The sequence below is a fragment of the Apus apus genome, chromosome 1, assembly GCF_020740795.1.
Source record: "Apus apus isolate bApuApu2 chromosome 1, bApuApu2.pri.cur, whole genome shotgun sequence".
Taxonomy (NCBI): Eukaryota; Metazoa; Chordata; class Aves; order Apodiformes; family Apodidae; genus Apus; species Apus apus.
The window spans coordinates 195,758,217-195,785,892 of record NC_067282.1 but is presented as its reverse complement, the minus strand read 5'-3'; the positions used below and the strand labels follow the sequence as shown (position 1 = coordinate 195,785,892).

The 27,676-nt window shown below is 35.7% G+C and overlaps 1 protein-coding gene across 2 annotated transcripts in view; it reads left to right on the top strand.

Moving 5' to 3' along the window:
* CACNA2D1 (calcium voltage-gated channel auxiliary subunit alpha2delta 1) overlaps positions 1 to 27,676 on the top strand; it is a 394,502-nt gene that overhangs the window by 251,683 nt on the left and 115,143 nt on the right. For both annotated transcript variants that reach the window (XM_051621668.1, XM_051620850.1), the window contains exon 7: positions 20,442 to 20,573. In XM_051621668.1, the coding sequence (XP_051477628.1) occupies positions 20,442 to 20,573 (132 nt within the window). The remainder of the gene's footprint in view (positions 1 to 20,441; positions 20,574 to 27,676) is intronic.

Genomic DNA, 27,676 nt, shown 5'->3' with positions numbered 1-27,676 from the left:
GGTTCACGGGAGGTGCTGAGTGAATATTAGGAAGCATTTCTGTATGAGTAAGTGGTGAAATGCTGGAACAGGCTTCCTAGAGGGGTGACTGATGTCCCAAGCCTGCTGGTGTTTACAAGGCAATTCGACAGTGCCCTTAATTACATGCTTTCACTTTTGATCAGGGCTGAAATGGTCACGCAGTCGGACTAGAGGATCATTGTAGGTCCCTCCCAACTGATACAGTCTATGCTATGCTATGCTGTTCTATTCTGATACTGGAAGATGGAGAAGAACAATCTTTACTTTCTTCCAGAGCATTTGTCTAGAGCTCAGGGGCAGCAGTTAGGACATAGCTTCCTCTTTGCTTTCCAGCTTCCTTGTTTAGCTTACTTCTCTTTGACTCATTGCTTTTTCTCTGCAAAGAGGAAGATTCCTTTTTGAGGATTACTTGAGCCTCCACTTCTTTGAATATCTTTTTATAACCTGACATGGCTGCTTCTGATCTGCATGAAAGAGGTTCAAAATGAATTATTTTTTCCAACATGAAAAGCAATCAGTAACCTCTGTCTTACTGGTATTGGAAACTTTTCTGATGTTGTGTATTTTAGTTCCCAGGAAACAGAATACCTCTGATTTCTGGAACTCAACTTATAATAAGACTATTATCCTTTGTACTGTTTTCTAAAGACTTTTAATGGTGCTAGTGTGATTTTCTGGTCTTCTGTCTCCCAGTCTTTCAACTAAATACATATATCCTTCCTACATTGCTCTCTTAAATATTGAACAGAATACTGTTAGGCAGTCTCTGAGGAATTATAGTATCAATTGTTCTTTTTGAATTAGCAGTCCATTTCTCTCCAGTTTCCATCATTAGCCACTATTTGGTTTTTGCTATCTTAAAAGACCACAAAGTTACACTGTTGGTTTTTCACTAGCTGCTTTCTCTGCTTTGTTTTTGCAGGTGCCTCCTTCCACAGATCACCCATACATCACACAGTTCTTTGATTTAGCTGCTCTGGTGCAAGTAGTTTTATGTCCAGTCTCGTTCTTCATTCCATCCCACCCCCTGATTCCTGCCTGATACTAATTGCTATTCACACTGCCATTTCCAGTCAAGATTTTCTCAGTCAGGAGCCCTATCTTCTGCCCACATAGGTACATGTTACACAGATAACTTCTAGCAGAAACAAATTTCAGAAGAAAACCATTTACTTTTGATTTTTCAGCAGCTGAAATGCTTATAATTTCTGTTACACTCTTATGCTGCCCACTGTGAATTTGTGCTGTTGCTTTAAGAGGTGATGCCTTGTTTTATTTTCTCCACGGTGTTTATGAAGAAAGAAAATTTCACTTTATAGTAACTGGAAATGCAGTGACTTAGAAGCAACAGCAATTTAACTTGATATCAAGGAACATAAAATACCTTTTCTTCTTTAATGCGTTTCACAGTAATGACAGCCACATTATAATCAATAACATACTTTCTTCACTGCAAGTAAGCGGAAGATGGGACCAAAGAGCCTTCTGGGGCTGGATATAGAAATTAGTATAGAAATTGGTGTTTTCAGGTTCCACTATAGATGGATCAGATGAACCATATGGAATGCTTACTGAGAGGTCAAATCAGTGAAATGTACCTTCAAAGAAGTTAGAAGTGAATAAAAGCAACAGAATACTCTTACTGGTCTCTTTATCACCTTTTTAAAAACAAAAATCCCATTAGGCCACGTCTTGATCATTCAAAAATGTTGTCAAGTCCCATTTTATTTTTCCCAGTGTATTTCTTTTCTCTAGTTTTGATTTCTGGTTTTATTTTGAAAGAATGGTGATTGAAGTGGCTTCATTGTTATGTTCCTTTGGAAAAGTACTTCTGATATCTCTGTGCAGGTACAGGATTTAAAACCTGCATACTTGCACCCTTATGCTCTTGTATAATGTCAATTTAAGGTGCCATGTGTAGCCTGAGAGCTAAAGCTTTGGAGGACTTGGACCAATTTCCCCAAACCATTGACAGCAATTTTAACTTTGCTGTAAAATGAAGGACATTTGCTTTAGTATGTCATTTCATAACATCTAAGTATGGAATAAAAATATCTGGAAATACATCTGTTTATATGTCACCAGCCATGTTGACTATATTGATAAAAACCTTTTGAAGTTAGGCACACAGCTGCTGTGGCTTTGCCATGAAAATAAAGAATATTTTTTGTGACTGTTGAAGTCAGTGTAACCCTCTCTGTGCAATTTTTTTTCTGGCAAATATGTTTCTAATGTAGTCCAGTAAGCCTTTATTGATTTTTTTTGTCTACAAATAATTAATTACTTTCTATGTTTTTTGAATAAATTAGTTAGGGAAAATATTGATTGCAATAATTGCTAAGATGGAGTGTTAGATTGATTTTATTTGTATAAAAACCTTCTGTTCAAAGAAAGAAATTTTTTACCATTAGCAAGAAATGGTTGCCTTGCAGGACAGTCTCTGAAAGGTGTTTTCTTGAAAATTAATTGCTACCTCTCTGTCGAGAGATTTCACATTATGTGGAAGACATGTCTGCTTTTTCCTTTAGTATTTCATATTCAAAGTATTTCCTCTTTTAATTTATTTCTAGTAATTTTGTGTTTATGATCTGTTATTCTATTACCTAAGACATCTGAATCATCATGCATGAAAGAAAAAAATAATCAGTGGGCTGACTTTGTGATCCTGTGTGCTAAAAAAGCCACACTGTGTGAGTTAAAATACCAATTTATAATGAAATGTTATGCTTTTGGAAGTTTAATATATTAGTTATTTTATTAAAGACTGATCTGTCAGTAAATACATACCTAAAATGTTGTATTTGTATTATTTAATATGCCAGACTTGCTGGTTTTGTAATTTGGAAATATTTGTTATTATCAAGCAATGATATAGGCTTCTCAGCCACTCATTCAAGATTCACCTGTAGAAAGTTTTGTCATTTATGTACTCTGCTGAGAAAACATGGGTGAAACAAGTAGTTAATTCTTAGGCTAGAGCTTTTACGCTATAGCAAGTTCCAGTTGCCTGTTCTTGGTTTTCTTTATTTACCAGTATTATATGGCTAAAAATAAGTCCCACAATAATGGTATCTAGCAAGGCTCAGCTTTTGAGTATCACTCAAAGCTGCCTTGCCACAGTAGACACAGCCTGGAGAGGATGGCATCTGCTTCATCTTTCTTATGGTTTCTTGCAGATTGAGTTTTGAGTTCTTTGCACTTCTACTCATGACACATTTTTGTCCGTTTTAGCCTGGAGCTGAGATGTGTGTGAGAGCAAATAGACTGTTTTAAGGGTCAGTTCTGTGAGCTAATAGTAATCAGCATTTTCAGGCCGCAAGGGGAAAGTGTTTCACTGAGCTTAATATAAGTGAAGTTGTGTGGGGCTGAAATCATAGATAAGAAATAGCAGTACTTTAATTGTTTTTGGAGAAACAATTCCTGACCATAGTGGAAAGTTTTGCTTTCTTCAAAATTTTCACAGGCTTCATAAATAAGTCAAAAAAGTCAGTTGGTCTACCTGTAACAAAAGACAAGGTTGCACAACTGTGGAGTTTTAGTTTATTTTTACTCTCATCAAAATCAGTGGGATAATTTGAAGAGTGGACAATGTTTGGTGTATGGATAGAAGGATATGATGCAAGAGTGCTGTGTATTTAGAACTGTAGAAGACTCTCATAGAAATCATCAGTAAGTTTTAGGACTATCCATCTGAGCAGTTAATGATAATGTTGGAACCAAGTCTTTAAGATGCTTTTAGCAGTAAAAATACTATAATGTGGAGAAAGGCTATAGAATGTCAAAATGATGACTTGAATATAAAAACAAACATAACACATATGAAAGTGATAAGAAAGTGGAAAGCTCTTTGAAAGAATCAATACAAAAAATTCAATAGAAGCTGACAAGAGAAGAGAGCTCTTCGCTTGAATAAGATGAATATAAAATAGGGAGGAATAGAATCTGACAAGTAAGTGAAAGATCACTGCTTGCATGTTATCGATATAAGAACATGCAATGCAAACTGACAAAAAAATAAAGGGTTCTTGCAACAATAAGATTAATATGGAAATATGTACAAAAGGAAAATAGAGATCATTGCATCAGAAAGGTCAGGGAATGTAGTAGTATATATAAAGAATGGTGTTACTCTACAGTACTTGCTTCTTTTAGTATTATGCTTTTAATTTTTTAACTTGCTCATTGAGATATGCTGTTATTTGGTCACCATGTGGCAGAAATGTTTAGTTGTTTTTTCTTTTTCCTTTCTTTAATATCTTCTGTAAAATATAGCAAATCACAGGAAGGTGCTAGTGAAGTGAACAAAGTATTTTGGTACAGACTTTTAAAGGTGATTATCTGCATCTTTCTGAGGGGTAGATCAAAATTCATTCATCATATTTACATCATGTCTTTTCAGTAGCTTGTACATTTTTGTGTTTTTGTGGTTACTGCAGGAAGTCCTGGTTGTCAGGTTCAAGGACTTCTGGACTAAACTAAAATTTTGCTCTCTGTGAGTGGTAGATTCCATTTTCTGTTTGCAGCAGTTTTTCTGCAATTCTTGACACCCCCCCCCCCCCCCTTTATTTTTTTTCTTTTTTTCACATGAGTGGTATATATATGGCTTTCTGACCTTATTTTCTTCCTCTTCTTCCTCCTGATTAATAGCAGATATGACAGAGAATCAAAGAGGGAGATAAATGTCTCTGCTCTCTCTCCCACTAAGGCTTAATTCCAAGCTGATAGGCACTAATAAACCAACACAACATCAACTATGGATATGTTCAGTGCCTACTCTCCTTGTTTCTACCTAAATGGTAGAAATGGTATATGGTTCTAATTTATCAGCTCTGCCAAAGCCTTCACAATGATAAGGTCTTCCATACATATGGGTAATGACGGCAGAATTGCAGTATGGATGAAACTGGAAAGTACTTGTGAAGATCGTCTAGTCTGCTCCCCTTCTCAAAGAAGTCCCCTGGAGCAGGTTGCTCAGAGCTGTGTCCAGATAGGTTTTGAGTATCTCCAAGGATGGAACCACAGCTTAATAGTTAGAATCTCTCCTGTACAGTTCTTTCTGTCATATTTTTTTAGATAATTCAGACTATTATCTTGCAGGAATACAGTGTTTGATAGTGCTGAATAGAGAAGAACCACAAAGGAAGCTTTCTAGGCCTTGTGTTTCAGAAGAATTGAAGAGAATTAAGATATTCCACATAATTAGAGTCACAAGACATTTCTTACTAACAGAAACTGTTTCTTGCTTTCCCTCCCCACCCCTTGAGGTTTTTCAAGAATGCTCTAGAAATTTCCTATTAGATATAACATGACTGTGTGTGTGGAGAGGGGGGTTGTCTGGGTTTGTTGGAGTAGAGGCTGTAATGACACAGCTTTTTTAAGGAGACGCGCCAATTTTGCCTTATGACAGTGATATGTACTTTGTTTACTACTGATTTTTCAAGCTTACGTCTCTGCAGGTTGATTTGACTTCTTAACACTAGTATTGACTCCTGAAAAATGCTGTAAACATTATCAATATGTGCAGATAGAGATATGGGAAAGGAAGAAACAGTGCAGTAAGTGCTGTTGAATTTTCAATGACAGGCTGATTGTCACTGAAAGGAATTAATCTTTTAGCTCTTAAGATTAGAATTGTAACAGTGCTGAGATTTCTTTGCTACTTGCTCAGATAAGTTATGGTGTTTCATGAATAATCCATTAGCATTTTTCATCCTTTGTGGTATTTAAACTTCCCAAAGACAGAAATATTACTTGAGTGTTTAATTTCAGTGCTTGAGGCAGATGCCCATTGTCATTATGCAGTAGTCAAAAGAAGAGCAAGCCAGAGTTTCTGCATTAGATCTCTGTTCCGCTTTTCTTTCAAATATACTCAGAAGAACTACAAAATAATAATTAAAAATATGGCAGTGCAATATGTTCTGGTATAGTCACTGGTAGTTTTACTGTTCACCTTGAAAGGAAAAAACCTCTTGATCTAGTATAAAAATATGCATTAATATCAGTGAGACTACTCTCATCAGTACATTTGTATGCTTATGTTGCTGAAGTATCTGCTGATTCAGATTTTACTTAGAGGTCCCACTGAAGAGAGCATTCTTTGCAATATTTAGGGTAATACAATGCAAATTAAATCAGTTAATACAGTCACTGAACAAAATAGTGAATTGTTTCCTGATCTCAAACCTAGGAAATTTTAAAAAATATAATGGCAAGCCTTTCTAGTTCATTTGCATTTTCACAGAGAAAACAAATATTCCAGTTGTGTTTTTTTTTTTTTTTTTTTTACTTTTACTTTATTTTTAACCTAACAGTATCTTACTGGGTACAAACACTGACAGCTCTAGGCAGAAAAAGCAAGATCATGAGCAAAACATAAATCGCTGGAATCGCTACTGGAAGCCTGGAGTAGGACTGAAGTAGTATACAACCTGAGGGAAAATTAAGTAACTGTTCATCTCAGCTTCTTCCTACTTCACTGTGAGAACTGTATTTTTTGTCTTAGCCATAGATTGGACTGATTGCTCACATCCTTTACATATATATATGGATAAATGCATATATATGCATGTATATAGCTGTATATTTTCAAAATTGTATATATAATCTATCTAATTATTGTGAAGAAAGGAAATGTTCAGTATTTTTTTTGCCTGCTCTGTGACTCCTAGCTTGATACTGGAACACAGATCAGTTTTCTTGTGCAGATCAACATTATTTTTTTTTTCTGTGTAGAGTTTTAAAAATTATTATTTTTTTTATTTACTGAAATGTACCTTAGACATATTGTTGTTGTTTTAATGTGCTTGTTCTATTTGAATCCACACATTCTAGAACTAAACTATAAATCAAAAATTGATATTTGTATTGAGCAGTTAAAGCTTCCGAGCATCGTTGGAGTAGAGGGCTGCTTCTGAGCGTTCAATCCTGAATAAAAAAGGAGTCATTTTTATGAAAAGAATCAGTAATACATGGTTGGATTATGCATAATGGTTGCACCTTTACTTTGCATAATTTTTAGCTCAGAATGCAATTCTGATGTTAGTGATGTGGGTGCTACTTGTGTTTTCATCCTTAACAATACTTGATGTAGGTGGAAATTACATAAAAGTAGGCAGATGATTGATAGTTCTGTGTTACAAAAGGAAGCTAGAATAAAACTAAAGTGTAGAAAATACAAAAGAAAGAGGATACTCAGTCCTTCTGAATATACATTAAGTATTAAAAAGGAGTTTATATTATTTATTTTGATATAACATTTTTTTGTCTCTATATAAACTAGTAAGTTGTTTGGGAACGGTGCTTTGTTTTATGCAAGAGCTAAAGGCTTTATATAGTGATCCAACCAATGTGCCATTCTAACAGTCTGCTGCAAACTTGTATGTATATCTCTAAATGGATAGCTGCTGATTTTCCACTTTTCGTGAGCAGTAGATCCATATGGAATAGTGAAATTTGAATGCCATTTTAGGGTGCGTTTTTGATGTGTTGGTTAGTTTTTTTGTTGTTTTACTGGGGTTTTTTGTTTGGTTTTTGGAGGGTTGTTTTTTGTTTTTTTGTTTGTTTTTTTTTTAATCTGAATCTATCTTTACTTCTTTTTAATCCAGAAAAGATTTAATATTTAAAATATATTTAGCTACAAATAATATATAGATGCCATTTTTAATACATTCTGTATGTATTTATTGATGGTGGATGATAGAAAACGGCACAAAATATATAATTTGTCAAAGGTCTTTCTTTCTGCATCTCTGCAAGAGGTTTTGTTGCAGTCAGTCATATAAGTTTGATGTTTTTGTTTCCCTTCTAAATAATCAGTAAAGATTGTTGAGCTAATTTTATGAAGTACTTTCTGCCTCTCTCACAAACATTACTCTTGATTTACTGTCTTGAAATATCTCATTCGTTGTGTCTGATTGTTGATATCTCAAAAAAACTGTTTCACTTTTTTTGGTGTCTCACTGCACGCCTGCACAGAACACACATTTTCAGTTAATTTTTTTCTTAATATCTTTCCATTTCTGCAGCAAGTGGGTTCTTATACCACTTTTCTGTTGGTACTTCTATTTCCATAGCATTTCCTTCCATTTTCAAATTATTCCTCAATCCTGTCATAGATAACAGGGAATGTGAAGTCAGAGGGACATTGAGCAGTAGATTTTATTTTTCAGAAACTAGGAGGAAAGTAGGTAATTGAAGAGTATGGCAGAGCTCTGCAATCCTCTGTTCTTGTTCTGCTGCTGATACGGTTCTTCCCTCAATTCCCTGCTCATGTTTGTCTTAATATATCAGGTCTTAATTCTCATTTTAAAATTTTCAAGACATGAAAGATCCCTGCTTATGTGATTAGATTGTACTTAGCAAAATGAAATTAGAATACATTAATAAATAACTAATTAATCATGACAAACTACATAGCTACAGAATTTCTCTTTCCATTCCCTTGCCTCAGGGGTTATAATCTTTTCAGAAGATGATGGATAGCTTGTCTGCTTTTTGGTTTGTTGTATGCTGTCACAAAGGGTGAAGTGGATGCCTTTGGCAGTACTGTATGCTTTGCTATGGCATGAGCTGTCAAGAAGAGGGTCAAGGGAGAGATACCTGATGATTACTCACAAGATCATACACCTGAAATCTCATTTTGTGAGAAAAAAATTGTCTTTGGTTAGTCCTACAATGTGTCTTTAAACATTCTTCCTGAAGTAAGTTTGTGGAAGTCTGTTATCCATGTATTTTGTACCTTCCCATGTTTTATTTTCTGTCTTGTAGATAACTGGAGAGTATTTTTTACTTTTTTTTTTGTTTGTTTCTACAAAAATAGGTATGTCTTGCTATATTATTTGAAACTTTGAGATTTTTTGATGCTAAAAAAAAAATAAAATATTTTTTAAAATTCTGCCAGTGTTTGGAGGCCTGAAGATCTGGGGGGGGGAAAAAAAAAAAAAAAAAAAAAAGCCAACTATATTAACATGAAAAAGTTTTTTTTTATTTATATCTTTTAACATGAAAAAGTTTGACAGTTCTGCAAGCATCAGTTGGTGTTCCAGTTGTGGAATTGATGCTTTGAATAAAATTAATGAAGTAATTCATTTACATATATGTCTTCTGACACAGTTTACAACTGCAAAATGCTAGCCAGATGTTGACTTGTAAACAACGCAGAAGCTACATACATCATAAAGCTGCTTTTGTGCCAGATTATGTCAATAAATCATTCAATAGACTTTCAAGACATTAAAAACTCCTAAAGTTTTTTTACTGAGATCTGTCAATGACATTAATAATAAATAAATAGTTCCTCCTGTTCTATAGCTGAGGAAAATGCTTAGTAAGATTATGATATTCCAAAGATTTTTCTGAAAGGGAGTATAAAAACCACTTAAAAGCATGTCCATCAAATTGGCACCAATTCCTTCAATGTTGTTACATCAGTTTACAGAAACTGGGATCACAGCTTTGGTTCCTTTGCTACTGGTGATGTCTCATTTTCTGACCCATTGTTCAGAATGCATAAAGCATTGACAAGAACTGACAAAAGTAAAATACATTACAAAAATGCAGTGTTGTTGGATCCTTCAAGTGTCAAAATTTCTTCACTTTGGTTTTGGGTTGTATGCTATAATGATGAAACAAATATTTTTAACATCATGGTCAGATTTTTAGCTGGTATACACCAGAATACTGTTACCACAATATCACAGTATCTCAGTATCATTCTGGTTGGAAAAAAACAAGATCATTGAATCCAACCACTACCCTAGCTCTGCCACATCCAACCCTGTCCCCTGGCACCACATCTGTCTTTTTAGATGTCTCCAGGGATGATGGCTCAGCCACCTCCTCGGACAGCTTGGATCACCAGATCCAACTTCCACCCCAGAACAGGACAACCCCAAAGTTCGCACCAAGTCCCTGAGGGCGTTGTCCAAATGTTTATTGAATATTGTCAGGCTCAGTGCCATTACTGCTATCTCAGTGTGCCATCTGGGTTCCCTTCCAAGGCAACTCTCAGAACATGCACTCTCAGAGTGCATCTGACCTGCATCAGCTGTTAATGGGCATTCAGGCTTTAGTGCACATGAGACTCAGCAAAAAGTAAAGCTGGTAAGATGTAGCAGAAAGTAAGTCCTCCAAATCCCATGTAATATGAATGTCACATCCCCAGCATCTTCTGTTTCAATACACAGTCCCTCTTCCTACTGCACTGCTGGCTGATACGGATGAAGCCACTGAAGCTTCAGAAAAGCAGAGTAATGAGTTTATCAGAATAAGTTGTGTTGCTTCATACAGGTGGTTTTTGGGGGTTCCTTTGTTGTGTTTCATTTTGTTTTTTTAATATGAAAAAAACAACAAACCCACTGGGCCTTTTCCTTTTTTGAAACAATTGCTGAATTGGGCTGTTAATAGATTTGAACCCGTGTTTCCTGGGAGTACATCCTGAATTGGTGCAGATTATCAGAGCATAGTGGGATTTGGCTGGTGCTAAGCTTCTGGCATTGAGTTTTGTTTCCTTTATTTATCAAATATGAAAGTTAAATATGTGTAGAAATGCCTGTAAGACTGAAGCTGAAGTCTGTAGTGTTTTACTGAGTGCTATGACTCCACCCTAAAGCCTTATTTTAAATCCAGATTAATAGTTTAAGTCCTCCTCTTTATGCTAGGAAATGGATCCTCACTGGATCCTCACTCCCTGACTTTAGTTGCAAGTAGCAGTTTAAAATACCACATGATTTTAGAGGTGCTTATAATTGATTCTTAACTGTTCAGGTTCCTGATGCATTTTTTTCATTCCATAGCAGTTGATCCACCTGTGTCTGTATTTTGTTAATATATTGGTCTCTTCCTATTATTGGGAATAATCTTTACAGTAGCCTTTAGACACCTCAAACTCAGCAGTTTCCCTGATTTGAAAATATCTATTTATGCAGTATTTACTCATTCAGGGAAGATTATGGCCCATACTTAAATATGGGAAGCTAAAGTAACTGAAATTTAGTACAGTTTAAGCCATTAGGGTAGGTATATAAGGCAATAAGATGTCTTTCTTCATTGCATCCCAGTAGTTTTCTGTGACTTTACTACCTTTTCCTGTGGTTTTATGTAATCACAAAGCAAAAGAAAAACAAGGAGAGCTTCAGCAAGCACATGATTATAAAAATGTATTTCTGTTTGGACATCTTTTGTAGACCAAAGAACTACTATACAGAATGAATAAAGCAGCGAATACAGAAAATTCAGATGAACCCTAAGAGAGCACTCATGGCATGAAAGCAGACCAAAAAACTGCAAAGAAGCTTAATTTTACTGTGTTCCCAAAGATCATTTTGAGTCTTTAATTATTTCAAGTGCATTTTGAGTCTTAGACAGTAATTTGTAATGGTGGTGTTTTTTTATTTGCTTAAAAAACCTAAAGTAGTAAGTTGTGACTCTTAATTCTGTGATCTGCTTAGTGCATTAGACTGACAAAATACTATGTACAGAAAGAGTGTCTGAACACTGCAGAGTTACAGTGTTCTGAAGATGAAGTATCCTTGTGCCATAAAGGACTTTGTTCATTAACTTCAGGGAGGCAAGTATTCTCCCAAGAATGGAATTCAGCTTGGCATCTTGAGTTCACAGGACTTGCAGTCTGTGTTTTGTTCCTCATAGATTTAATGTTACAGAGTAAATAAAAATATTTTTTTCTCTTGCAAAGATATAAGGAAAGTCTTTGTGTGTGGCAAGAAACTGCAACATCTTTAGAGAGAGGAAAACCTCTGTCTGTACAGGCAGCAAGCACTGAACATTTACCTTTCTAGTACATGATAACCCCTTCATCTTTAAGAGAGAAGAGCTTTATTCATATTCCCTCTATATAACCTGAAAAACAACACGAAATCAAGTCAAGGTACAATACCTATGGTGATGCCTGGCTATGGAATAACAATATCTATTTTATTTTTCTGCTCTGCTTCTGAGAAGGCATGATGCAGTGGCACGTGGGACAGATGTCTTATAAATTGGAGAGAGTGCTTCTTCCTTGGATAGTTGCATTTTAGAAAATATCTGTCCTCTTCTTCTTTCATGTCTCCTTTGGCCAAAACCAGCAACAACAAAGAAAGTTTCTGGAAATTTCATTATTTGTAGCCCACAAGACTTGTCTGTGAGATAGAATATTGACAAGGAGCAGGGGCTGTCACATCTGTACCATATGAAACAGACCTTGTCTCATAATAATTTTTCTCACGTTTCCCACTTGTGCATTGTATTCCCCTCACACTCAGTATGTCTTGGATTGCTGTTGCCAGAGATACATTTAGATAAATTAAACCAGCCTGCTCTTCATTAATATTTCATTTATATGGGGATTAGATTAGAAGCCATTAGCCAAATCCTCTATATTATTTTATTATGTATGAAAATGCTCTAAACCTCCAAAAAAAATTATCTATGGTGTCTGTGTATGTTCTTAATGTATTTTCTATATCATATGTAGACAAAAATATTATCATATGTAATTAATAAAGTATAAAATATAGATGCTATATTTAGTTATATATTAAGGTAGTAAAAAAATCCAATATTAATTTGCAAGCATTTAATATTAATTAATTAAAAATTAATAAGATAATTAGTTTTACTTCCAATTCTTGTGCTGCCATTACATCTGTATAGAACTGCATTGTTTGTGATTACTAAATTTCAGCTTCTAAAAAGACCTTTTCTTTATTAGTAACAAAGAATGTTGTATCAGAATAGGACAAGAAAAAGCTTTTTGCTCATCAAATCCAACTATTAATCTAGCTAGTCCATTTAATTTCTTCAATTAACTGATCACACTCCATTTTAAAAGGCCTGGGCTCCTTGCCTTTGTCTCCTATCAGAAGATCACTCTATAACCTGCTCTAAAAGAGACTCCTATTCACCTGACCTTATTTATTCTTAAGTAGCTTCTACTCATTTGCTGTTGTACCAGTGCTATCCTTAGGCCTATGTACCATTTTCAGGCTAGAGTTTGCTTTCTGACTGCCTCATTTTTCTGGCTTATATTACTCAAACTCTCTGGCTTCTTACAGAAGACAGGTTTTCTGTTCTTCTCCAGGTGTCTTACGGCCATTTGCAACACTTTTTCCCACTTGCAATTAATCCCTTTGGCGTAATAGACAAAACAAACACAGTATGCCAGAGAATGTGTGAAGTGATCCTTACAATACTGTATTAACACATCTCTATTTTTGCTGGAGATACTTGTGCTTTCCATTTTACCGTGGCTGTGGAGAGGATAGATGGAATTGCCGTTGATGAACAATGTACTTGTGAGAAAAAAATGTAAGAACTTTGTGACAAGTGATCTGCATAAAACTAACAGGGTAGCATTGATTTCTGAATTAATTGACTTTCATACTAGAACTAATATATATTATAATGGGAACTGACAAAATAGTTAGAACGTTGCAGATAGCATGAAATTGGAGAGAGATTTTTGCATGTTTCTTTCTCTCAAGGAAGCTCCTGCTTAGGACTTACTGATCTTGTACAGAGCTCTAGTGACTGAAAACTTACTGCAGTTGTGGTGCCCTGGCAGAACAAAGACTAAGTTTAAGAAATAATTCCAAAACAGGATTTCCAGACAATCTTTTGATTGGTTTTGTTTGGTTTTGTTAGCACCTAATTATTTCTTTGGTAGAGAAAAGACTTCATTAAAGATCAAGCATATCTCTACAGATAGTTTAGTTTGAGTATCACTGTGATATACTTTGAAATGCTAACAAAAAATTAGAGCAAAGTGAAGGAAGACCAGAGTTAATATGTGTAATATAGTAATAATTTATTTCTAAATGGATATTTTGTTGATATTTAATCCTAGGTATTTTAATAAAAAATACAACATATTTATTTTAAAATAATGCTTCATTAAAAAAAGAAGAAGAAGAAGAAGAAAAACAAATTACTTCCCACTAGAAGGCTTATTTTGAAGTCACCTGTAAAAAATACGGATGGTAAAAAAATCAGGAGGTGCTATAATCAGTTTAATAAATTAATTCTTATTTTCATTTTGCTTAGGTTCTTATGCTGTACATAGCTCCATAAAATCCTCTAGAACCACTCTAATTAACAGTATCTTTCAGATATTTTGTCTTCTTGCCAGTGTTCCAGAAAAAAAAACAAAACCCAAGAGCACTGTATGGCTGTTTACATGATGCATTATTCTATTCTAGAATACATGCTGGTATTTTTTTTATTTTAAAGGAAATGAGGCAAAAAACTCCTTTCATCCTTCCCAACTTGTAAGATGCACAAATACTGTTGTCAGCAATAGGCTACAGTATATAGTACAGGTGTCTTTTGTGTTTTATAGAGATAATTAGCTTGTTGAAAAATTATGAGTGTGTACTGAAGAGTCTATGACTTCATGTTGTATTAACTCTTATTTGTTCTGCTATAATAGAAGCTTGATTCCATCTTCTCTTACTGACATTTTTATTCTCGTTGCCTTCTCCTGGGCATTTCTTATTTTAATGAGCTTTTACTGTGCTTCTCTAGCTATCAGCATGTGGTGGCTAAGCCAGTCAGCAGACAGTGTATGGCCTTGCCAATTAATTTATGTGATTTGACACAGACACAACAGTACGCGAGACTTCAGTAACTTCTTCAGAGTATTATTTATAGAAGTGTCTGGGACATCATGTCAAATATCTAATGAGGAGTGGATAAGTTATTCATTTAGAGAAAAAAGTACATGACATTTTATCCTTTATGCATTTAATTAAGGGTGTAAAATATCTACTGTCTAACTTGTTGAAATTATTTTATTTCATTATTGTTCCATATGCTAAAAATTGTATTTTAATACTTTAATTTTTATGCACCATTGAATGCATATTACCCAAACAGTTCTAATTATCCAGTAATTTTAAATGTAGTTATGACAGGAAATGCAAATGCTACTTTCAAAGCAAGATTTTGTAACTGATTTACATACACAAGATCTAGCAGAGCATCACTTAGGGTAATGACATAGACAATTGGAAATGCCACTATATAATAGCTACTGTATGTTAAATTTTAAGAGTGTTTTTTGTGTTGGTTTTTTTTTTTTCTGTTCCTCCTGTACTTTCGATGAAAAAAATACATATCCTTTGCATTCTTAACAATTATCCTTGTTTTGATTTAAAAAAACAAAGTTTATTTATTTCGTAATATTTTCCCACTTGTAACTCTTTACCTTTAAGTGTATGCAATTACTTTCCCATGCAGTAAACCTACGCACAACAGAACACTTTCAAAACAGCAGTCAACTTTCAAGCAGTCAACATGGTTTTACCAGAGGGAAGTCATGTTTGACCAACCTTATAGCCTTCTATGAAGAAGTAACTATGTGGATAGATGATGGTAGGGCAGATGTGGTTTATCTTGATTTCAGTAAAGCATTTGACACTGTCTCCCACAGCATCCTCATAGATAAACTGAGGAAGTGTGGTCTTGATGATCAGGTAGTGAGGTGGATCATGAACTGGTTGAAAGGAAGAAGTTGGAGAGTTGTGGTTAATAGGACAGAATCTAGTTGGAGGTCTGTGACTAGTGGAGTCCCTCAGGGGTCAGTACTGGGACTGGTACTATTCAATATTTTCATCAACGACCTGAATGAGGGAACAGAGTGTGCCCTCAGCAAGTTTGCTGATGACACTGAGCTGGGAGGAGTGGCTGACACACCAGAAGGCTGTGCTGCCATTGAGTGAGACCTGGACAGGCTGGAGAGTTGGACAGGAGGAAACTGGATGAAACTCAACAAGGGCAAGTGTAGAATCTTGCATCTGGGGAAGAACAACCCCATGTACCAGTACAGGCTGGGGGCTGACCTGCTGGAGAGCAGTGTAGGAGAAAAGGACCTGCTGGACAGGAGGATGACCATGAGCCATCAATGTGCCCTTGCAACCAAGAAGGCAAATGGCCTCCTGGGGTGTATTAGAAAGGATGTGGTTAGTAGGTCAAGAGAGGTTCTCCTCCCCCTCTATTCTGCCTTGCTGAGGCTGCATCTGGAATATTGTGTCCAGTTCTGGGCCCCTCAGTTCAAGAAGGACAGGGAACTGCTTGAGAGAGTCCAGTGCAGAGCCACAAAGATGATGAAGGGAGTGGAACATCCCCCTTCTGAGGAAAGGCTGAGGGAGCTGGGTCTCTTTAGCTTGGAGAAGAGAAGACGAAGGGGCCATCTCATCAATGTTTACAAATATGTTAAGGGCGAGTGTCAGGAGGACAGAGCCAGGCTTTTTTTCAGTGATGTCTAGTGATAGGACAAGGGGTAATGGATGCAAACTGGAACATAAGAGGTTCCACATAAACATCAGGAAGAACTTCTTTACTGTGAGAGTGACAGAGCACTGGAACAGGCTGTCCCAGAGAGGTTGTGGAGTCTCCTTCACTGGAGACATTCAAAACCTTCCTGGACATGTTCCTGTGTGATGTACTCTAGGTGATCCTGCTCTGGCAGGGAGGTTGGACTAGATGATCTTTCAAGGTCCCTTCCAACTTCTAAGATTCTGTGATTCTGTGAAAACAGCTGGTGGATGCTTTAAAAAATAAATATAAGTTTTGACATGTTTGTAACTACTCTGATAAATTTGGTATTCTGGAGCATGAGTGCAAACTACATTTAAAGCATGCAGTTTGTAGAGACACACTCCTATGATTCACACCTGAATGTGTGCTCTACCAGTGCAAGTGAGTGGAGGTGCATCCTTTGGAGCTCTGATTTATTTGCTTAACCTCTATAGTAGAAGTTGTATAAAACAGTCTTTGGTTTTCCCAGTTCTCTGAATTTTTCTGTTACTCTCTTCTAACTGGTTCCTAATCAGGTGTGAAGTTTTTTTGGATGACTGACATGGATTGGAGACATTCCTGCAGTTTTCAATGGTAGAAGCCAAAGTATCTAAATTCAGATTTCTGCTCCCGCTCCACGGACCAGTTACGTTGGGGACAGTGTTTAGTTTGGAGGCACTATAATCTTTCTTTTGCCCTGGCCTTTTGCTCATGCTGAACTTCGCATGAAAGAAGTAGATGGCTTAAAACATGGGTCTATGTTTAAATGGTTGAAGTTCCAGTTACTACCAGAATAGTTTTTTGAAATACCGTATCTGGGAATTATCGAGCAAATGTACACACACGTATATAAGCCAGCGCAAAAATATAATTAAAAATACCTTAACATCAAAAAGACCATTCCTTCTTATTCCAAAGTATAATGAAATGGGAATACTACTTCCCCATGACAGTTCAGAGTGTGTAGCATTCTATATAATTTAACATAAGATGGAAATAATGTAATAATGAAAAAAATAGTGAAAAACATAAATCATAAAGATGATTAATTCATACCTTCAGTAGAATTTCTATAATACCCTTTAGCATGGATACAGATGGGAGCCTCTATGTCTGCACACATACACAAAAATATGCACTTGCAAACATATTGTCACTCTGTGCCCACTTTTAAATACTGTAATATTTGATTGCAAATAATTATTTCATTCATAATATTAACTAGTCAGTGCTATCTTTAAAGAAAGAAATGAATCAACTTCACTAAACAGGATATGGAAGTGTAATACTCTTCACACACTAAAAGAAGATTAATGAACTGCTGAGGAGCTCCCTTCTGTTCTCTCTAGTGTATATGTAGCTGCCACATCAGGGAGCAGCAGCTGACATATTTTCAGATAAAGTAAATAGCTCTCAGGCTTTTCAAATAAAGTTGTACTCTGTCATGTATGCAGGCCCGGGCCTATACATTGAATAAATCATCCGAGGTGTATTCCAGGTCTTTAAAGAGAGCACAGTAGTGCTATCTATTTTTCAGTGATTGCATTTGCAGAGGAAAATTGAATCCATTCCTTGTCAAGGCCCCAAAACCTCATATCATAAAGAAGAGGGAAAAAAAGGAAAAGATGGATGGAGTTCAGTGGAATTAGCCAGAAAAAGTGATGTTCCTTATTGTGTAATGATAAATTTAATTTTTTCATCTTGCCCATATCAAGTAAAAAGGTAGCAGTTGAAGTAGTTTGAAGCAGTTATCTTCAAAGACTTCTTTTAGCAGAATTGGAAATAAGCTTATTGGAGAGTTGTGGGGAAATTAACTCACAAGGAAAGGTGTTTCTAGGATATACAGCATCTCAGCAGGTGTGGCTATAGAACCTCTAAATATTTTATTTTAGTACAATGTATTTTTTATTTTTTTAATAACAGAAAAATGAAATCCTCAATGTATTAATGAGATCAATATAAATCCATATCTCTCAAATTAGGGTATTCTAACAGGTGCCATGGTCTTATAGCACTGCATTGATTTTTATGTGCAAATTGAAAATCATGGTATTTTAGCAGTAACTATTTGAAGAATAGTTTTGGTATTGTTTATGACTGGTTTTGCTTGCTTTTCTCTCATTGGCAATTTTCAAAATCCATTGCTGTAGGCTTTAAACCAGAATCTAGAGGTATTGGTTTGAAATTGCCTATTACTAGAGCTATTGCATTAAAAAATAAACCCCAAACATAGAAATATTGTGATTGATTTGCAGCTTGTCTTTTGAAGTCCAGGGTGTATTCTTTAACAGAAGTGAAAGAGTAATATAAATTGTGGAAAAACATTTAGAGAAATTATCTAAGCTGGAATTCCCAGCACCCTTTTCCTTATTTACTGATTCCTGGATTGGTTAACACAAGTACTGATCCATTCTAAATTATTTTTCTTCTTAAGTAAACGTATGTGTATATATTTACAATTACCTACTTGATAAAGAGACAGGTATATGGTAGAAGCTTATTGCTTATAATCTCAAGAGCTGGAAATTTAATTTGATACTTCTGTAAAAAGCTGTATCTTGAGAGAGCAATTTTATCTTGAAGCTACTTTGAAAAAACAGATAAACCTTTCTGCAGAACACATGGTGTAGCAATTTTCTCCTTAACCTTTAAAAACAAGCCTATAAAATTTAATGTTGAGATCTCATTTCTCTAGCACCTGTTAACAACCTCACTTTAGAAATGGGCTGTCAAATGTTCACTTTCAACCTGTCTGTCCTTATTTGTTTTGTTTTGTTGTTTTTTTTTTTTCCTGGTAGTAGAAGGTTAGATTGTAGACTTAAATACCAAATTTTGTACTGTGATGCCACTCATGTGCCTTAAATGTGAACCATTTTTATTTCAACTTGACTTACCCACCTGCAAGATAAGTCAAATTTTCTTTTCTGTGTGCAATACCATTATGTAAGCAGGATCTGTGTTAGAGTTTCAACTTTCATAGTATTTATACCAACATCTTCAGATGTTTTCACATGTTTTGTTCCCCTTTAGTTCCCTTTCCTCTCTTAGCTTGCTAATCTAGGTGTTTCAGTTTTAGAAACATTACTTACAGTGCCCTTAGGCAACATAGAAGAAAGAATTACTGCCCAAACCAACAAAAAGCCCTTGCTCTTTCTATTTAACTAAATACCTGCTATTGCCTAACATGATCAAGATTTTTTTTGGTGAAAGTAGTGAGATATTTATAGCTGATTAAATGAAGTTAAAAGCATAATTTATTATAAGTTATATAAGGTATTCTGTATCACAAGAAAATTTCATTGACTACTGACTATAGATAATTAACTATTACTGTAGCATTGTTCATCAACTTTAAAGTAAGTCTCTCAACACATCATTTTTTGAAAAAGGCATGGAACGTGTTAATATATTATATATTGGATTGATTATATAATGTATTTGATCGATTAAACAAGCTTTGGTACAGTACAACTTTGCAAATAAAAGTTTCTGTATACCTGGCCACATAGTGTTTAGCTGAAATGTGAATTTCCTTGTGGTTTAAGTTTGTTATGTAGCTGACTCAACTCCTAAATATTAATGTTCACACTGCTGATCTTTCTGTGAATGATCACATCTATGAACATTAAGATCTTGTTAACATGTAATAATGAGTACTATTGTGCATGCAATCCTACCTCAATGTTACAATTAAATAGGTCATCACCATCTTTTTCCCCCATAATCCCCTTACAGCATTCATTTGGAAAGGGAAAATTTTGTTACCTTTTTAAGTGCCTCGCCTATTTTTGTTAATGTTATAGTCTTTCTTTGGCAGTGTGTTGTGATTAGTAGAAACATCAACTTTATAGGCTTGCATTTACTTTTCTGTAGTTGGGAAGTGCAACGAGAGTGACATGTCAGAAACAAAGTATTTGTAGCAGGTAATGACTACGAAAATAAACAGTAGTCATTGCATGCAAATAATGCAATGAGAAGAAGACAGCATGAGGAAGTTAGAGAAAATGTCTTTATTAGTTAAATCGAATGTTATTACTTCCTACAGTAGTTTAGCTTGTTTTTTGTAGACATTGCTGCTTGTGTTAGGATGTAACTTAATAATACTAAATATGTTTTTTCTTTGACAGCAACAATTGTGTTAAATGAACTCAACTGGACTGCAGCGCTGGATGATGTATTCAAGCGGAACAGAGAAGAAGATCCCACTTTGTTATGGCAGGTCTTTGGTAGTGCAACTGGCCTTGCCAGGTATTACCCAGGTAACTGAAGTCTCCTAGAGAACTGTCCTATGCCACACAGTGCCTTAAAAATTTCCTGAATTCTTTACCAGCAATAAAAGATAACTAAAGATGACTCTCTTATACAGATGGGGTTTCTCTATAGCAAAAGTAACTCAAAGACTGTGAAATTATTCTGACATAAAGCTGGTATGAGGGGGAGGAAACTGGGGATGAAATAAGTAACTAGTATTTTTACAGTCAGATGAGCAGGAGATAATGTACTTTGAAAAGCTGAACATTTAAATTTTATTTTTGTATTGTTTTCTATATTTTGTGTAAAGTATCTGTTGAATATTTGCCAGTGAGGTTTTTGTACCTGTCTAGTTTTAAAAATAGTGACTTGATGGATGGAGAGATAATATTCTGGCTAAAGTCAGTAAAAATGCAATAGCACCATGCTGTGTTTGTATCCTGCAGAATCCACAATTCCATCTTTGCTATTAAAGCTAAGGTCAGTGAATACCATTTGATTACTTAAACGAGCAGCTGTTCCACCTGTCAAGAATCCCATTCTCAATCACAATAATTACTTTAAATAGGTATATATTTTACTGAATTTAGATTGACAGTAGCCTTAATTTAATTTTTTATTATTATTTATTTTTTTAATGTGTACTAGTGAACGCAATGGCTGGTTTTATGGCAAAGCATAGTGCCAGTGCTGCTGCTGTTCTTCTTAAGTGGTGCTGTTACCAATGACAGCATGATGTGTCTGCTATACACAAGAATATTGTGTGCAGTGTCTTGTTGCTTGCTACAACTGGTTCAGTAAGAAGTCTGAGATCCTTTCTTGTCTATTTATACAAGTTGTTATTGTTTCTGAGGATGACAGGGATTATTCTAAAGCTGTTAGTGTATTGTTAGCCCAACTGCTAACACAGAGAGAGAAACTGCCTTAGGCTAGTTTACAGGAAGTATCTCATAGCACTTGAATCCTGTTTCTTTTCTCATACTTTGTGCTGATGAAATAAATACAGTGAGATGTACAAAAAATAATATTGAAAATGCTAATTTCATATTTCCTTTCTTTCTAATTGTTATGTCTCAATGCTTTTGGGATCTATTAGTACTGCATTTGGGGTCACCATTTGTTACTGCATACTACATAGTGATGTTTTCAGAAAGAAGTGTTTCCTAAATGTATCTCTGTGATAAACTCTAGGAAATTATTTTTCAAGTGTAAAAATATCTCATCTATTGAAAAATATATTCTTGTGTCTAGTTAACCTATCTACACCAGTTGTTTATCAACCCACACAGAAGCCTCGAAGTCTCAATGTATCATTCCTTAGAGTACCTCTGTAGAATCATAGAATGGTTAAGGTTGGAAGGGACCTTAAAATGGATAAAGCTTGTTTTCCTTATTTTTCAGGTGGATATGTTGCTTGTATATATCAATCTAATAACAATTTTTTGTTTATATATTTATATATATATTTTTGTGTCCTTACCTGCATTGCTGCATCCAGCTCTGGAGCCCTCAGAACATAAAAGACATGGAGTTGTTAGAGAAGGCCCAGAGGAGGGTCACAAAAATCATCAGAGGGATGGAAGACCTCTCTTATGAGGAAAGCTGGAAAAGCTGGGGTTGTTCAGCCTACACAAGAGAGAGCTCTGGGGATACCTTATTGTGGCCTTTCAGTATTTAAATGGGGCCTATAACAAAGATGGGGACAAGCCTTTTAGCATTGGCTGCTGCAACAGGACAAGGGGTGATGGTTTTAAACTAAAAAAAGGGTAGATTCAGACTAGATATAAGAAAAAAATATTTTACAAGGAGGGTGGGGAAACGCTGGAACACGTTGCCCAGAGAGGTGGTAGATCCCCCATCCCTGGAAACATTCAAGATGATGTTGTATGGGGCTCTGAGAAACCTGGTCTAGTTGCAGATGTCCCTGCTCATTGCAGGGAGGTTGGACTTAGATGACCTTTCAGGGTGCCTTCCAACCCAAACTTTTCCCTGATTCTATGACTTATTATAAAAGCCACATCCTCACACATCCTTCTTATTGAATAACTAAGTGCTTAAGTCCTTACTAGCAGTTTAGGCCTGTATAAACTCGGCTTCAAAAATTACTGGGTAATTCCCCAATTCTTAGATTTTGTACATTCACACAGTAACCTGGAGCAGTCTGACAGTGCTGAAGTTGTATATGCGTTGTTCTGTGCATATTCTCCTTCCTAGTTCCTTCCATTTATAGCTCAAATCAGTAAGACCTTCAGGTTTTTTATTTTAGAATAGGTCTTTGTGCAACTTTGTCCATCTCTCTTTACATTCTTTTAAAGTCCTCATCTCAGTTTCCAGAGACCTGACACAGATAAGTGTTCTGAAAATGAAATCAAGTTTCATATACTAGAATGGATGCTTTTCACATTTACTTTTTAAAAATTATATTATAAATTGCAAAATGTTTCATTATAGTGGCCTTAAGTAAGCCTTATTTAAAGTGATTAATTTCTCTATAGTGATGATACTGATGAAAGAATTTGAAAGTATCAAAAGCTGAAATAAAATGCATAGATAACCTGCTCATTATTAGCTGAAATACATCCACTCTGTCCATATTTGATACCTCCAAGCTACAGAGGGTGTCTTCAATCACAGGTTTTTTCAACTAATGTTTTTATGCGATGGGATCCCACTGCCTTGCATGATGGGCTAGATGGTACATCACTTCTGTCCTGAGTAAACTGCCCTTGTGACCATAGTAACCAGTAGCACAAAGGGATCTTTCTGTGAGCAACCCCATTGTTGGAAAGTATGTGTGAAATATAAGATTACTTTTCTATTACATATATCCCCTTGTTTCCTACATCTGTTCTATTTTTGGTACTGTTCTACACTCATCTAGTATGACATACACAATTTCATATAATTTTCAGCTGTGGTTTGTCTACCTCTTTGGTACATTTGTGTTCCCTTGTGTCTATCAAAAGAACAAGACAGTTTCCTTCTGACTATGACCTAGGTTGAGACACATGGCATTTAGACCAGTTTCTTTCCTCAAACCTTCTTTATACACTCTAATAAATGGTATTAGATACAACAATACAACAATAATTAGCTGTAGGAGAATAAGAAATTTGATTTTAGGAAAACAGCTAACAGCATGAGGTAGAGGAAGTAATGGTACCAAAGTACTCACTTCCTTTAATGTTATGACATAATTAATCCATCAAATGTGCCTTATGCAGAATGTTATTTTTAGTGAGGGTAAAAACACATTCTATGTGGTGTTACTTTTGGTTTTGTTTTGAAGAAGAATATGTAATTCAGGCAAGCTAGATTTAAGAAGATATTTGTGTAGATGGATAGATAGCAATCTGCAAGAAAGCTAAGTAATAGAAATATATATATATATACATAAGCACAAATATATGTTGATATTTGCAGTGACAGCAGAGCCATAAAAGGGAACTGTACCTCTGCTTCCTGTTTTTAACTTACAAGATGCCTGAACACAAATATAAGAGGCCACTCTGAGGTCAGCTTCTCTCTAGATTAGTACAATACTTGCTTCCTTTTGGTTATTAGCTATTTTTTTCCTAGAACAACATCAAGGCAGAAATGGCAGAGAATAGCCAAAGATGCCTCCATAGGTCTCAAACCTACTTTTTCATCTCTTTTAGTTAGGGTTTTTATCAGCTTGATTTAAAGAGCCAGTATGAGTCACCTCATACTAAGCTTTTTATTCTTTAAATTATTTAAGAAAGTGTGTCTTGCCTAAAATAATTTTAAAGATTAGTGAGACTATTTAGCATCAACATTTTCATTAGTTTCAACGGTAGCATATTTGTGAAGAGAAATGCTCTGTTCTGTTACTGTGCTGGCAACCGTCCATTTTGATATGAAGATGCCAAGAGCAATTTTGAGATTTCTATTAGCTGTTCCATGAGCTCTGAACAACTTGAGAGTAAATAAACAGTAGCTTAATAGAAGAGCTCAGAAAAATAATCAAATAAAGTGAATTAAACTTTTAGGGAGGATGTAATATATACTCATTATTACATTTAAAGTTATATGTCATAAATCAGTCTTCCAAGAGATGGTTTCAGGATTGTAAGAATGCACTGTCCTTTTAACATACAGTTGTGGAGTTGTATCAGTATCAGAGTCTCTATCATCAGGTGATGAAGATACCTAATAAAATTCTTAATTTAACAAGGAGGTGTACAAGAAGTGGAGGCAAGGACAGGTGACCTGGGAGGAAAATAGACACACTCTCCAAGCATGTAGAAACACAGTTACAAAAGCCAAAGTCCACTTGGAGTTGAATCCAGTGAGGAATATGAAGAAATAAGAAGAGCTTCTACATGAACCTTGGCAGCAAAAAAAAGACTAAGGAAAATATAGACTTCTTGCAAAATGGGGAACTGCTGCTCCCTGCTGGGACAGAAGACTTGAAGACAAAAGCATAGAAAAAAGGCCAAGGTGCTCATTACCTTTTTTCCCTCAGTCCGTACTCATAACACCAACCCTCACAACCATCACAGGCCTCTGCAAACAGAGAGGAATTCTGGAGCAAGGATGACTTGCATTCAGTGGATAATGGGACAGGATTCATGCTCAGGAAGTCTGTAGACGGTTCAAAAGTGGAAGCTGTTGGTACAGAAGATTGTTGTATTGCCATTCAGAGGCACAACAGGCTGGAGAACTGAGCTGACAGAAATCTCATCAAGTTCAACACAGAGAAATTCAAAGTTCTGCATCTAGTAGAAGAATAACTGTAGGCACCAGTACCTGCAGGTGGCTGACTAACTGGAAAGCAGCTTTACAGAAAAACCCCTAGAAGTCCTGAGGAACAAGTTGGACAGAGACAGGGATAGCCTGGGCTTCATTAAAGCAGATGATTTCTATCAGGTGAAGGGAGATAATAATTCCCCTTCACTCAGTGCTGATGAGAGATAACTTGAGTGAACAATCTAGTTCTAGACTCACCAATACAAGACATACTGGAACTTACCAAAAGGTCCCAAACATTATTAAGGACTTGGAGCATCTGTCATGTTAGGAGAGGCTGAGAGAGTTTGCTTCCAGCATGGAGAAGATGAGGATCAGAGAAACATGTTTTCATTTTCACTTTGTGTTTTCCCCAACTTCCAAAAGAAAACTTGGAAAAACTCATTTAGAAATCTTAATGCTGTCTTTCAGAACAACAAAAACATCGACATCCTCTGTAATTGTATTCATAAAATGCCTAGTTGTGTGTGCAATATTTGTCAATGTAGAGAGTTTCCAAGAGTACTAGCACCCAGCACTGTTGGGCTGGTATGGAGGGCACAACTGATAGATTAGTCAATGGAAAGAGACTCATCCATAGGGAGAAAGCTTTTTTAGTTACTTCCAATCTTACGCTGTGTTGTAGAATTACTATTGGTTCAGAAGTAACAGTATACTCAGGGCTTGTTTTAGGAAGTAGAAGGGCTTTTTTTGTTTGTTGGTGTTTCTCTGTTGTTTTTTGGTGGTGGTGGTGGTAGTGGTTTTTGTTTGGTTTTCAGTTTTGTTGTTGTTGGTTTGGGTTTTTTTGTATTTGGTTGGTTGGTTTGGATTTTTCCAATACAAATACTAATGTGTTGAAAAGACAGGGTTAAAAAAGTTGGACATAATGAGACTCCTGGTGCACACAGTACTTTTGCTGGTGTCAGCTTAACAAGTGATCTTGAGAAGTCCATGTAGACAAGGAATCTCTGAGTTTGGGCCAGGAAGTCCCTGAATCAGGGTCAGGATCAGCAAAATACAGCATGGTACACAGACATCCGCACTATGTATCTCAGGCAAGCAGCAAGGGCTGGAGCTTAAATGAAATTTGCAAGCCAAGAGGCAGAGGCTACCAGAAGATTTCTTGCAGCTTTTTTTCCCCTCCTCTCTTCCCACATTAGTAATTCCAGATTACTCATCTGCTCCATGTAATGGAGGATTGAACATAGGCAGCAATTGCCTTGGATGCTGCAGAGCCTGCTGGTGCATGTAGGGCACTTCAATTTTAATGAATAGACTGATTTCATCTGAAGAAATAAGCATATTTGCACAAGACTACAATTTATTCCATAATCTCTTCTGTTTTCCCTTAATAATTACCCTCTTGCTCAAAGGGGAAATAATGTTTGCTGAAACAAAGTAGCACCAGACAACTTCTTTCTGCTTGGAAACTAGATTGCATTTGTTGGCTTATTCATTGAAATTGAAAAAAAGCCTCCTTATGTTTTCCATCCTTATTCATTCATCAGTGCAAAAACTAGGGACAGGCCTTGCAGTGGCTGTTTGCAAACAATATGAAAATTATTGCACTGGATATAAGAAAGTTAATTTGCAAGTGCTTTGGATTCTCTATGATGAAAATTCTCCCGAGTTACAACTGTTTCTCCTGTTATTAACACAGAGCTTCTACTAGCACATAAAAAATCTGAAATGTTACAGGTTTAATGTACAAGATATGGTTGCCCAAAATTTGAATACTTTCTGAGCATTTCATGTCTTTGATAGTTAATAATTCTTAACAATAGTTTAAGTATGTTTAATTTTTTAAAACAGATTAACAGTCTGACTGGTTAAAGTGTCAAGTCATTGAAATAAAATAGGTCAATCATTTTAAGTGAGTTTTTTGACAACCAATTTTAATGTCTCAGAATTCCTGTTACAAGCATATCATTACCAGAGGCATGTTAGTCCCCTGGTGAGGGATATGCAGGTAAAGAAAACATTCTCATGAAGCTATAGGGGAGAGATTTCTGTTGTTTAGGCTTTTTTTGCTAAACTGAATTTCCACAAGATGACACAATGTGATAGATGAGGTCAGATTCAAGAAAATAAATTAAAATAAATAAATAAATAAACAGTTTTAAATATCTATGTGCCAGAATATGAGAACAAGATTTCAGTTACTTTATTTGCATCAACAAACCAAAAAAAAAAACACCCCACAACTGACCAGAAAAGCCAGACCCAGACATAAAGGCATGTAGTGAAGGGCCTAGGACAAATCTTTGCCACCAACTCTACACAGTTCATCATTCCACTGGGGCATCTCCACAGCAGAACACCTCTGTGCTGGGACATCTCTATGCCAAGACGTCTCTCTCCA